We start from the raw sequence: 13,783 nt of genomic DNA on the forward strand, positions 1-13,783 counted from the left end.
TGTCTTGCCTAAAGGCACTTCCACTTAACTAAGGGGCAATAAAACAGGAGGAAAGCCAAACTGTGCCCACCAAATAAAACACTTTTATACACCATCAGTTTAGGACCCTTAAGAGATTTAAATTCCCTTCCTTATGATGAATGCATGACACTGTTAAAATCATGGGCTTTGGAGTAAGACCTGGGTGGAGTGCCAGTTCTGACACTCATTAGCTATGTGGCCATAGGAAACTGATGTATCTTCAAGTCTCAGTGTCCCCTTATAATATTTCCCCATTGGGAAAAGTAGTGGAGAGTGTAGTTGTAAAGTACTTAGCATAGTACTTGGCACAAAGTATCTGCTCATCAGACACTGGCTCCATTGTACCCCCACACCCTTCCCTTCTAGCTTTGGCAGTCTGTATTCCTAGGACTCTGAGTCATGGCATACAAGAAATTTGGAAAGAGTAAATGGAAGATAATGCATTTTAGGTATATTTCCAACTGGCATTTTACTATTGTGAAATTAATAACAGAGAATTGATGTTGAACTACATGTTACAGTCTACTTAGGAATCAAAAGGCTGAGTTCTCTCTTCTGCCTGTTTTGCATTTGGTCTATGACCTGGGTGAAGCTCCAATGGTGGATAGCATAAAACTGGGAGGAGGAGTTACCCACTGGATGACGAAATGGGGCTGTGAAGGTTTCTACCAGCCTGAGTAACGGATCAGAATCCCATTGACTCAAAATTCAGCAGAGATGATCAGGCCTGTGCTCATGTCTTAATGCACATATCCACTGGGTGGGGAAGGAACAGAATACGTGAGAGAGTCCTAGGGGGTTTGGTGCAAGGTCAGTAATTGTCCCAAGTGAGTGAGGATACTGCTATGGTGAGTTCTACTTCTTGCTCTATTTATAGTACTATAGTGCCCAATTTGAGGGAGGTGGTCGTCCCATGACCCCTTAACATGCTGCACCTCTGTTTGTCCAGAGGTGAGAAGCCAGGATGGCAAGGGATCCGAAAAACCTCCTTAGTCATGCAAGGAATAGTGAACAGATCTCCGGGTGGGTAGCTGAGAGAGAAAGACATTGGGGAAATGAGACCTGGGCAGATACTTGTCGGTCAATTGTTGGTCGAACAGTAGAATGCACACACAAAGATCAGTTAGTCAAGCAGCAAATTATTTGTGCTTAATAAAAGGACAAACTTGCCCAGACTGGCTGGGCAGCTGTGGAGGTAATGAGCTAATCTGCCCTGGGGATTCCAAGTGGCTCAGAAATGTGGCTGTTGGTGAGTTACATATATGTGAGGCTCCCACCTGGCTTCTCAAGATGGCGGAAATGGTCAAATTACTGTGTACCACTTACTAAATTCAGATGATCCCCGTGTGGGGCAGAGCCATGAGTGCTTAGTTTTTCCTGTAAGTTTTGAGAGGTTGGCCTAAGACAGGATGGGATAGGTACCCACCGCCCAACCCATAGAGTCGCCAGTGTCGATCGGTTTTGCCTCGAAAACCCAGAGCTAGCCAGTACTCTGCAAGCTTCAATACCTGGGGGCCTGAGAGGCAGCGATTATGGTGATAAAGTGGCCTCTGGAGCTGAACTTCTGGTTTGGATTCCTGTGCCTCCTCCATGTAATCTCAGCAAGCTATAATCTCTCTGGCCTCAGTTCCCTCATCTGTAAGATGGGGTAATAATAGCAACTAGCTCATGGTGTTTGAGAATTAAATGAGCCAGTACATGAAAACACTTAGAAGGGTGAGCCTTCAAATAGTGAGTGGGCAGTGACGTTAGCTCTCATCACTAGCCACGGAGCCTGCGAACATGGTAGGTGTATACTCTCGCTCTTAGAGTGAGCTGGTACACTTCACAGTGGCCTTGAAAGCCAGACACTTGGTTGGAAGTGTCCTCTACCGCCATTAGAGGAGAAGAACACAACCAAGAAGGGTTAGTATCCTGAAAACACCTGCATCCTATAAGAAAAAGCACTTTCACAGAAAGTGTTTCTGTTGACTCCCACAACAACATACTAGGGTGGCACATATTTTCGTTATTCTCATTTTAAAGCTAAGGAACTGAGGCCTAGGGAAAATAAGGAGCTAGCCCAAGTTCACTCATTAGTGTCAAATCAGCATGAGAACCTAGCTGTGGGTAGATTTTGTTGCCCTGTGGCTAGAAGGTGATGGAGGCGAATGTCTGTCTGGAAGGTCAGAAACAACACGCCAGGCCTTGCGCCACAGTTTGCTTGTGAATAAATCCCTCATCGCTACAAAAGACTGTGTACTCTACAGCCTTGTTCCGGGAATCTCCTCCAGACGATCGTGGATGGTAATCTGTTAGCAACAACAAAAAATCTCCTTTAACAATATCTCTTAACAAAGTCATGTCAACACTTGACTTTGGCTAAAGCACCAGAGACACTCAGGGTAAGTTTATGCCTCCTCTTCTTGGGGGAAGGAAGCCTGCAGGGAAGGCCTGGCCGTCAGCAGGAAGGGTTCTGGCTGAGGGTGGTGTTGGGCCTCCTGCAGCCCTGCATTGGGCTCCACTGCTCACTTGATCTAGCTCTCATGCAGTGAGGGCATGTGTGTCCAAGGGGATGGCAACTCTTCACGGATGGTTCAGGTTCCAGGCTGTGCAGGCAGCCTCCTGGATGGATGTTTACAGGCTGGTTTCCCTGGTGATGTTCTCACGGCTGACCACAGGCTCATCGTGGGGGAGGGCATTGGGTGCTGGGGATGAGTCAGCCCGGCTGACGACTGGCTGTGATTGCCAGCCTTTCCCTGAAAGGCCATGTCCACTTTCACCCCTTGATTTTTGCACATGCTATTGCCTCTCCCAGAAAGACCATTTTCCCTGCTAGCCCGGCTCTGTCTTCATTGTCTTTCAACGCTTAGCTGGCACATCATCTTTTCTGACCACTCTTAGCCCTCTGGGTTAGGTGCACCTCCTGTTTTCTAGAACACCTTGAGCCCTTGTGCTTGCACTAACTGGGAAGCTATTGCAGTTGATGCAGAGACAGGTGCTAGGGCAACAAGGGTGAAGGGTCATTATTTCAGGCAGTGGTTCACAGTGTGGTGGAGACTGGGAGTGGTAGAAAGTGATCTATCATCTGTCTACTGAGAGAGCCATCAGAGTGTAGCATTTGTTTATTTATTATTTATTTATTTAAAAAATTTAAATTTATTTTTGAGAGAGAGAGAGAGACAAGAGTGAGTGGGCAAGGGGCAGAGACACAGAATCTGAAGCAGGCTCCAGGCTCCGAGCTGCCAGCACAGAGCCCCATGCGGGGACTCGAACCCGCAGACTACGAGATCATGACCTGAGCTGAAGTTGTACGCTTAACTGACTGAGGCACCCAGGCACCCCAGAGTGTAGTCATAGGATTGAGGTATGGACAGTGCTGTTTGGGAAAATCTGAAAAGATTTCTTAGATGTGAGAACGTGTGAATTGTCTCTTGAATGATAACTAGGAACTCGGCAAAGGGATGGGGGTACAAAGGGCATTCCCAGCTTCGGGCGTCAGTCGAAACTGGTGTGCACATTTGGCAAAGGGAGAGACTATACTAGGCCTGGAGACGGGGTGTACCAAAGGGGAGGATGCAGTAAAGTTGGAAAGAGACAAATCCCTTATAAATAGAAGATCCTGGGCTTCTGTTACCAGGCGGCATTAGCCATCACATGCATGTAATTTATGAAAGAAGCAGGTTTGGAGCAGGCACCCGTATGCATTTAGGTCTTAGTTGCATGTCTGTTCAAGTGGATCAATGAAAGTGCCTTCAGACATGGTTTCTACTGATTTTGGTGCTACTTGGACTTCTTACACATAAGCCAGGACCACAAACTCCCACACCTATAGGGTCACGTGGACACCACAAATGAATCTATCAGGCTGTGGCGAAAGGGAAAGTTTATACCCATATATAGAAAGAACTAATTCTAAGTAAGCAAAGATAACAGCTTGTCAAATGAAACCCATCTGTGGGCCCTACTTACCTGTGATATCTCTGAAGAGCTGAGGTCACTTAAATTAGATCATGTCTTTTCCAAAATCATCAAAGAACATTTCAACCAAATTGGGATAAGCAACCAATCCCAATTTGAGTAGTTTAGTAGAACTCTCTGTTCTTTCAAGTGTCCGGGGGAAACACGCGTGGTCATCTGATGGCTTTTACATCTACGTCAGGATATACCATGGACTGATGTGCCCAAAGCCTTGGAGGAACGCACCCCACCAGGACCCAGCCCTCCTTGGGCTCTGGGACCTTATTAATCTGGACCAGGAGAGAAAGTGAAGGAGAGAGAGAGATGAAGAAGAGTGAACATCCACAGCTAGACAAGGGTAGACTTGAAGGCTTGACTGTTAAGTGGATAAAGTAAAACACTCCTAAAGGCTGTCCCACAAATTGCTCTGTGATAATTTACCTTGGGGGTCCAGCCTGCAGGCCAGCCTGGTGACCCTGCGCAGCCACCATGGAGTCCTAATTGAACCACCACCCCCTAGCCTCCATTGGAAATAATATGCGTTAGGAAAATCAATCCATTTGGAGGGGGAGAAACCAGACTGGCTTCCTGCTACTGCTCATATTTTCACTAAAACCCCATTTTTACTGGAACCAACATTGAAAAAACCAGCACATTTTATTCAAAACAAGGCAATATTGTTATTGACAGAGCTGCAGTGATAATGAGGACGATCAATTTTCCCTCCTCCATTATGGGGTATTGAGCAATTTTGGAGTAAACTTGTGGCATCATTAGACAAGATCAGCATTTCTCCCTTTCGAAAACTTCCGTGTCTTTCTTTCTTTCTTTCTTTCTTTCTTTCTTTCTTTCTTTCTTTCTTTCTTTCTTTCTTTTTCTTTCTTTCTTTCTTTCTTTCTTTCTTTCTTTCTTTCTTTCTTCTTTCTCTCTCTTTCTTTCTGTTTTTCCTTTTTTGCGTATTTAGATTTTAAGTAGCTTTTCTCTGGTGGATAAAGAAGAAAAAAAGCAAACAACAACAACAAAAGAAAGCCAAAAGTCCCTGAAGCAATAAGTGAAGTGCTGGTAATAAAACTGGAGATTGTAGACATTTATTTTTAATTCTTATTAATAAGAATTATTATTAATAATACACTGCGAGGTATTTTTGCATCTTGCTTCATACGGACTGTCTCCCCAACTTTCACCCCAAATTAAAAGACTACAGATACCAAATAATCCAGATTCTGGGAGAAGGAAACTTCAAGGCAAGGGGGTGGAGGCTCCCTTTTGGTTCCTAGAGGAACGGAGAAGAGGAAAGGCCGAGGTGCACACCCTGTGGGATGCAGGGAGAGACACTGAAAATTGCAGAGGAAAGGTCTGGGGAAGGGAGTTAAGGAGGTTGGGCAGATTTCCACGAGGAGGAGCTCCTCAAAGTGAAAGTGATGGAATTATTTAGCGCAAATGAGTTTTGGCATTTCTCCCTTCTGTCTCTGGTCCCTTTTGGGCTATACATTGCCTCTACCGGTTTAGGCCTGCTGTGTTAATAGTGACAGGGAAGGGGTTGTCTCAGTCCACTCAGGCTGCTATAAGAAAATACCATAGACGGGGTGGCTTATAAACAACAAGAATTTATTTCTCTCATAGTTCTGGAGCTGGAAGTCCAAAAGCATGGTGCTGGCAGATTCAGTGTCTGGTGGGGGCCCACTTCCTCATGGATGGCCCTGTTCTTACTTTGTCCTTATATGGCGCAAGGGAAAAGAAGGCTCTCCCGGGTCCCTTTTATAAAAGCATTAATCCCATTCATGAGGGCTCCACCCTCGTGACCTAATCACTTCCCAAAGGCCCCACCTCCAAATACATCACATTGGAAATTAGGGCTCAGCATATGGATTCTGGGGACATAGGCATCCAGTCCATTACAGACACCATCTTCCCCCAATGATGAGATCTTCCTTTGGCATCAGTGATGTTGGCAACAGGATGACACTTCATTTCAGAATGACAAAATCTTGCCTGGGAGCAATCCCCCTGAAAAAACATTCTAATGTAGTTTAAATTTTAAACTAAAATGAAAATGGCCTAAAATTTTAAGTTGGAAGTATTACTGAAGATAGGGTAAAGACAGAAATTTCACTAAATGCCATCAGTCTGTGGCAGGAGCTCTAGCGATGTGCTCCTGGAAGGAAGAGAGGAAGGTAGAGGGTGAGCTGTGTGACCCCTTCATTTTTTTTATTAATCTAAGAACTGATGATAAACAGTGTAAATATGTGCCCCAAATACAATTTAATCCTTGAAACATATATGCTACTAAGCGGTGTCTGAAGCCTGTGGAAGAGTGCCATCTTATTAATTTCAGTCCCTTAGTGATACAAACATAGTCTTGATCACGGTGGGCAGGGTGTTCCCAAATCGCTGCACACGTGAGGAGGAGATGGGAAGTGAGGTGATCCTGAGCATGGGGTCTGGGATCAAAGCCAGGCCCTGCCTTACCATGCGGCCTGGACAATGAACTTCTCTGGGCTCAGTTTCCTCATCTGTAAAATGGGGAGAGTAATAGTACCTCCATCATAGGGTTGTTCACAGGGATTATATAATCTATACATGTCAAAATGCTTAGACTAGAGCCTGGCACATCCTGGACACCCAGGAAATATATTCATCTCAGAGCAAAATTTGGCCCTCACAGTAGATGCCAGGCTCAGATTCCCTTCTAGATCCAAGAGCTCCACGAAATGCACGAGGGGCTGCAGGGAACCGCTCCCACCCAGCCACTGTAAATCCTCTGCTACAGCTCCTTTTCTTACTGTACTCAGAGTGTCCCCCTCACCTGTCTTGCCTGTAGCCTGTGATTCCCTTGAGAGCGGGGACAGTGTTTTGTTAATCTTGAAATTTAGCCAGAGCCTGACGTTGAAGAAGCCATTAATACTTGTTTGAGGCAGAGGGGGAAGAAGGGCAAGCGGCGAAGGACTCCAAGAAAGCTTTCATGGTTGGGAGAGTGGGTGTACATATCAGATGGTCTGTGACTTGATGGGAAGAGAAGCTAGTTATCGTTAGAAAGAGATTATTCAATGACAAATAAAGAAACTGATCCCATTCACAATTGCACCAAGAAGCATAAAATACCTAGGAATAAATCTAACCAAAGATGTAAAAGATCTGTATGCTGAAAACTATAGAAAGCTTATGAAGGTAATTGAAGAAGATATAAAGAAATGGAAAGACATTCCCTGCTCATGGATTGGAAGAATAAATATTGTCAAAATGTCAATACTACCCAAAGCTATCTACACATTCAATGCAATCCCAATCAAAATTGCACCAGCATTCTTCTCGAAACTAGAACAAGCAATCCTAAAATTCATATGGAACCACAAGAGGCCCCGAATAGCCAAAGTAATTTTGAAGAAGAAGACTAAAGCAGGAGGCATCACAATCCCAGACTTTAGCCTCTACTACAAAGCTGTAATCATCAAGACAGCATGGTATTGGCACAAAAACAGACACATAGACCAATGGAATAGAATAGAAACCCCAGAACTAGACCCACAAATGTATGGCCAACTCATCTTTGACAAAGCAGGAAAGAACATCCAATGGAAAAAAGACAGTCTCTTTAGCAAATGGTGCTGGGAGAACTGGACAGCAACATGCAGAAGGTTGAAACTAGGCCACTTTCTCACACCATTCACAAAAATAAACTCAAAATGGATAAAGGACCTGAATGTGAGACAGGAAACCATCAAAACCCTAGAGGAGAAAGCAGGAAAAGACCTCTCTGACCTCAGCCGTAGCAATCTCTTACTTGACACATCCCCAAAGGCAAGGGAATTAAAAGCAAAAGTGAATTACTGGGACCTTATGAAGATAAAAAGCTTCTGCACAGCAAAGGAAACAACCAACAAAACTCAAAGGCAACCAACGAAATGGGAAAAGATATTTGCAAATGACATATCGGACAAAGGGCTAGTATCCAAAATCTATAAAGAGCTCACCAAACTCCACACCCAAAAAACAAATAACCCAGTGAAGAAATGGGCAGAAAACATGAATAGACACTTCTCTAAAGAAGACATCCGGATGGCCAACAGGCACATGAAAAGATGCTCAACGTCGCTCCTCATCAGGGAAATACAAATCAAAACCACACTCAGATATCACCTCACGCCAGTCAGAGTGGCCAAAATGAACAAATCAGGAGACTATAGATGCTGGAGAGGATGTGGAGAAACGGGAACCCTCTTGCACTGTTGGTGGGAATGCAAATTGATGCAGCCACTCTGGAAAACAGTGTGGATGTTCCTCAGAAAATTAAAAATAGACCTACCCTATGACCCAGCAATAGCACTGCTAGGAATTTACCCAAGGGATACAGGAGTACTGATGCATAGGGGCACTTGTACCCCAATGTTTATATATAGCAGCACTCTCAACAATAGCCAAATTATGGAAAGAGCCTAAATGTCCATCACCTGATGAATGGATAAAGAAATTGTGGTTTATATACACAATGGAGTACTACATGGCAATGAGAAAGAACGAAATATGGCCCTTTGTAGCAACGTGGATGGAACTGGAGAGTGTGATGCTAAGTGAAATAAGCCATACAGAGAGAGACAGATACCATATGTTTTCACTCTTATGTGGATCCTGAGAAATTTAACAGAAACCCATGGGGGAGGGGAAGGAAAAAAAAAAAAAAGAGGTTAGAGTGGGAGAGAGCCAAAGCGTAAGAGACTGTTAAAAACTGAGAACAGGGGCGCCTGGGTGGCTCAGTCGGTTGAGCAGCCGACTTCGGCTCAGGTCATGATCTCGCGGTCCGCGAGTTCGAGCCCCGCGTCAGGCTCTGGGCTGACGGCTCAGAGCCTGGAGCCCGTTTCAGATTCTGTGTCTCCCTCTCTCTCTGCCCCTTCCCCGTTCATGCTCTGTCTCTCTCTGTCTCAAAAATAAATAAAACGTTAAAAAAAAAAACAAACTGAGAACAAACTGAGGGTTGATGGGGGGTGGGAGGGAGGGGAGGGTGGGTGATGGGTATTGAGGAGGGCACCTTTTGGGATGAGCACTGGGTGTTGTATGGAAACCAATTTGACAATAAATTTCATATATTGAAAAAAAAAATAAAAATAAAAAAATAATAAAAATAAACATTAAAAAAAAAAAAAAAGAAAGAGATTATTCAAATTAGTGCCTTTGTGGTTACTCCTGCCTTTACACTGGTGGACTAACCTAGACATGATCTGTGTTGTCAGAGATCCCCTTTCTTGAGACCAAAAACTCGGCCAAGGGTGTGTAATATATAAAGCATGCTAGGGCCTCAGGTAGGGTTCCTCAGAAGTGGAGCCCAAGGCAGGGGCACAGGTACATCAGATCCATCAAGGGAGGGATTCAAGGAAAGGGGAGTGAAGGAAGCAGGATGATACAGGGGAAGAAGCTGAATGAAGATTAGCTGAAGTCCAGCATCAGCCTGAGCCCACAGGGCGGGGCTTTCAGGCATGAACTGTACCACCGAGGCAGAAGCCATGACCTCACGGCTGTAGTCTGGCGTGTGTGTGTGTGCACGCATGTGCACGTGGTATGTGGATGTGTGTGTGTTTGCATGTGTGCGTGTGTGAGCGTGTGCACATATGCATGTACACAAACACATATATGGCTCTGTGGGCATGTATATACATGTGCATGCATGCACACACACATGCATGGATGCTCCTGTGTGTCCATGTGTGCACATACTTTTGAGTATATATGCATGAGTGAACTTGTATGGGGGGGCACATTGCCCCTGGACAGGGCAGCTCCCAGTTGGGGAAGGGCAGCCCTCTAGAGAAGGCATAGCTATGATGGGTACACTCATCTGGAAAAGGAGGTCTGGGGGAGGCTCCCATAGCATCCACTGCAGGAAAATACCATTACGTTCTAACTGGTATCCCTCTCACTTCAGACAATATCGTATACAACAGTAAAAGAGAGTGTGGGCAGCCCTGAGAGTTTTTGTAGAGGAATTTCTCCCTCTCCACCCCCACCCCAGACTGTCTGCATCACTACAGAGGGCTGGGAATTTCAGGCGTTTATTTTTTGACGAAGAAAAGAAAGGAAGATTGCAGAAACCATGTATTTGGCTCAAATATTCACTGAGCTGACCCTATGCGCTCTCTTCTGCGGGCCTCAGGGACATAAAGATACTGAAGGGACTGGAAAAGTAGTAAGGGTAAGATAAGAGCACCACTATCCGTGTCTGAGAGATGGAGGAAGGACAGTGGGAAGGCCCATGGGGGCGGGGGGTAGTGACAATCAGGGGCTGAGGGCAGGCGTCAGCGAGCAGCTCGCGCAGGAGTGGCAACTTGAGCTGGCGTGGGCGCTGAGCGTGGCCTGGTCCAGCCACAGCCAGTCTGCGTGGGCACTGCCTGTGAGCCTGCCTCCCCGGGGCACTGCACCTTCTGTGCCGGGGGTACGACCTCAAACACAGGGCTGCTTTGTGAGCGAAGGCTGTGGGGGCGTGGGACCCTCCAGAGGCTCAGCCACTGTCCAGGACTGCAAACCTGTCTGACCCCGGTCTTCCTACCTTTCGAAAGGAGCCATGTGTCTGGACTTTTATGTGAAATTTCCGGATGTTTAAATGTTAGCAGTTAATTCAGAAACTGCTTAAACATCGCGCGGGGCAGACACTGCATCTCTGGGGCAGATGCGGCCTCTTGCTGGCTGGCTCGCAGTCTCTGTTTTAAGCCTCTATGTCTTTGGCAGCTGACCTCAGTGGCCCCCATCCTCCCACAGACCAGCCTCTGGGGTTCCCATTGCACGAGAAGTGGGCATATCTGAGAACCCCCGATATAGAGTACAGTTAGAACAGGCTGTGTGGGTGCAGGCGTCTGGCCCCACAACCAATTTGGGGCCTGGTTGGGGGCCTATCAAAGTTGCCCACAAAATGTCCTGACCTCCAGGGCTCACTGTTTGCTTTTGCTCTCTTAGCTTTCCCAGGAGATCCAGTGCTCCATGGCCAGTCATATCCAGTCCCTGGTGAAATCGGAGAAGAACCGTCAGGTCATGTGTGAGGCGGGGATGCTTAGGACCCTCGTGGCCTCCTGCCGCAGGGCCCTGACCACCAGCACCAGCCCCTTGCACTCAGGCCTCATCAGGATTTTTGAAAAACTTGCCTCCCAAGCCATCGAACCAGACGTGTTAAGGTACTGTGTGCCGCTCATTAAACACTGCTGAGCTGCTGGCAGCTGTGCTCAGGCCCAGTGGACAATAGGAGTACTGGTGTCAGTACAGGGGACTGTACTGGTGTCCCCATGCCCCCTCCTGCACCCCCTCTGTGCAGGGTGTGGCCCTTCCCAGTATTGGACAGCGCGAGTCCAGGAGGAACCCCGGGTGCATGCGGGCAGTGCAGAGACCCACAAAGCAGACATAGCCCCTCCCGTGGAGCTGTGGTCTTCGGAGAGAGGGGAACCTTCAGAGGGTCCTGCAGACAACACAGAATAGCATGGTGGGGGATGCTCAGTGGATAATGCCAAAGCTACGGGAACTGAGAGGGGCGGGGGCTGTGAGGGCTTCACTGCTCAAGGGGTGAGGCTGTAGGAGCCAGGCTGGTGTGACAAGCAGTGGCCGAGACTCCCGACAGAGAGAGGGACAGAAGCAGTGCTCCCTTGTATCCTATGGGAGCCTTCCTGCTGGCAGCCCCCATGAAGCCACCTGGTTGGTGCCTGGAAAGCTGAGCAGGAGGGAGAGGCACAGAGCAGACAAACGGAGCAGACACAAAACAGAGTAGGACAAATTCCTTCTTCTCTCTTCCAAATCTGGTTTGAGGCTGCTAGCTGGTCAAAGACACCTAAAGGCACCAGCTCTGTGGTCTGGATGCCAGGCCAATCTCCCTCTGTTTCTGCATGGCTTAAGGAAACGCTTTCCAAACAGAGAGAAGGAAAGTGGAGGAGGCCATCAGGGAGCACTGAGATTTGGGAAAGTGCTCGGATGAAGCTGGAGAACACTTCTGTTCATAAAAGGTCTTCATTTTGTTTCTCTTGCATGTTCTGATGCTTAGACAGTTTCTAGGTCTTGGAGTTCCCCCACCTCCGTCGGCTGCAACGAAAATCCTCCATTCATCTTGTGTCCACGGAGGGGACTCTGGAGGCTCAGGTGAGGACGGAGGAAAGAACAGGAACAGGTTAATGGGAATTAAAAAGAATATGCATTCCTTAGAAGGGAGCCTTCACAACAGGTGGGAAGCAGACAGATTTAAAAAATGGTATTGCCTGCTGCTCAGTGGAGCAAATGAGGAAAAGCAGGATTGGTGGTCCCTGGAGAAAGGCCAGATCTGGAAGGAAAAGGATGACCCCCATCCTCATATAAGACAGGTGATGCTGAGCGTGCCCTTGGCCCCTTTGGTCCCAGATCATGGAAAGAGCGATAGGGTTTCCTTCATGATACAGTGCATGCTAGAATACCCAGAGCCGCACCTGGATGGAGGTGCCAGTGATGGTTTTTTGCACAGCTCACGGCTCAGGGGACAGTTGGGCGGTCAAGAGGCCAAAGCATTGGGTGGGTCCCCTAGTATCGGTCCTGGTACCTGGGAGGCTGCTGACTCCAGGGACCGGCTTAAGGAATAGAAAGCTATGGGCAGGTTGAGTGTGGATCACATAATTGAAGAACATGGATGGAGATTCAGCTGGTCCTGGCAATCAGGGGAGGGGAGCAGAGCTTTCAAAGAGACAGGCTGCTGTGAGCGGGGAGTTCAGGGAGCCAGGACAAAGTGTCAGTGAGCGACGGCCAGTGGGGCAAGCCAATGATGGCAACAGAAAATGGTGCGCTGGAAAGCTGGGGGTTTGTGGGGAATGATGGAATTAAGGGAAAAGAAGTTTCGAGGAGGGACGTAGTGTTGCTGCAGTTCAGGGTTACTAAGTCAGTAGAGAGCTGCTTCACAGGGGTCAGGGAGTGCTGTGACACTGTGGAGCCCTCCTTCAGGGCTGTGGCAGAAGCATCGAGGCTGTTGTCAGAAGAGCAGATATGCTTGAACAGGGACATGTCTCTTCTCTTGCATGTTGCCTTAGGGCCCCAGGCTGCAGAAGCAGGGACTGCTGAGGGTCCCGGAGGAGCTGCCCCGGGGGCCGACCCTTGCTCAGCAGTCACACAGGCCCTCAGATCCTCGAGGACGTCCCAGGGCTCAACCACTGCCCTTCAGACTTCACTCAGCCTCATCTCCATGACCTCCCCGCGCAACCTGCAGCCTCAGAAGGCGGCCCTGGCTCCATCATTTGTGGAATTTGACATGTCCGTGGAAGGCTATGGGTACAGCACGTTTCCTTATGCTTGGAATGCACTTTATTAATTTCCCAGGGCCCTTGTAACAGCATCAGCTGCTTTCTGCCTCATGGTGTAAGAGAGAGTGAGGTCCCTGCAGAGGGACAGAGGGGAGATGTCATGGCCAGAAGTTGGTTTGTGGTTCAATGATCTGAGATACTTTTCTGTTTCCAGCTGTTTGTTTATTCCGACTGTGTCTACAGTTATGGGAACCAGCACAGAGTATCTGGTCTCCGGAGGGATCGGGACAGGTAGGTGTTTCTCAGGGGGTTTAGCTTGCTGAGCCGTCCTCACCCTACCCCAGAATAAGTGCTTAGGGAGCCTTGATTTCAGATTCCGCTTGGCATTTCAAGAAAGTGTGAGTCTTTGTTGTTTCTGTATATCTGTAGAGGAGTCATCCTTCCGGTTTGTCATGCCTGTTTTAGGGCGGGAGCATCCTGTTTATTATGTGTCCCAAGGGCCCGTCCCATGCCTCTGCGTAGAGTGGGGACTCAGTGAACACTGATGGGCTCATTCGGTGATTTGATGTCTGAGTCTGCGTTGGATTCATTTTGTCAGC

At 47.6% G+C, this 13,783-nt stretch overlaps 1 protein-coding gene across 11 annotated transcripts in view; it reads left to right on the forward strand.

The window, feature by feature from the left end:
• The window catches only part of WDFY4 (WDFY family member 4), a 309,530-nt gene that overhangs the window by 97,402 nt on the left and 198,345 nt on the right, over positions 1-13,783 (forward strand). For all 11 annotated transcript variants that reach the window (XM_042907733.1, XM_042907739.1, XM_042907736.1 and 8 more), the window contains 4 exons: positions 10,900-11,114; positions 11,969-12,063; positions 12,975-13,212; positions 13,399-13,475. In XM_042907733.1, coding sequence (XP_042763667.1) covers positions 10,900-11,114; positions 11,969-12,063; positions 12,975-13,212; positions 13,399-13,475 — 625 coding nt within the window. The remainder of the gene's footprint in view (positions 1-10,899; positions 11,115-11,968; positions 12,064-12,974; positions 13,213-13,398; positions 13,476-13,783) is intronic.

The sequence above is a fragment of the Panthera leo genome, chromosome D2, assembly GCF_018350215.1.
Source record: "Panthera leo isolate Ple1 chromosome D2, P.leo_Ple1_pat1.1, whole genome shotgun sequence".
Taxonomy (NCBI): domain Eukaryota; kingdom Metazoa; phylum Chordata; class Mammalia; order Carnivora; family Felidae; genus Panthera; species Panthera leo.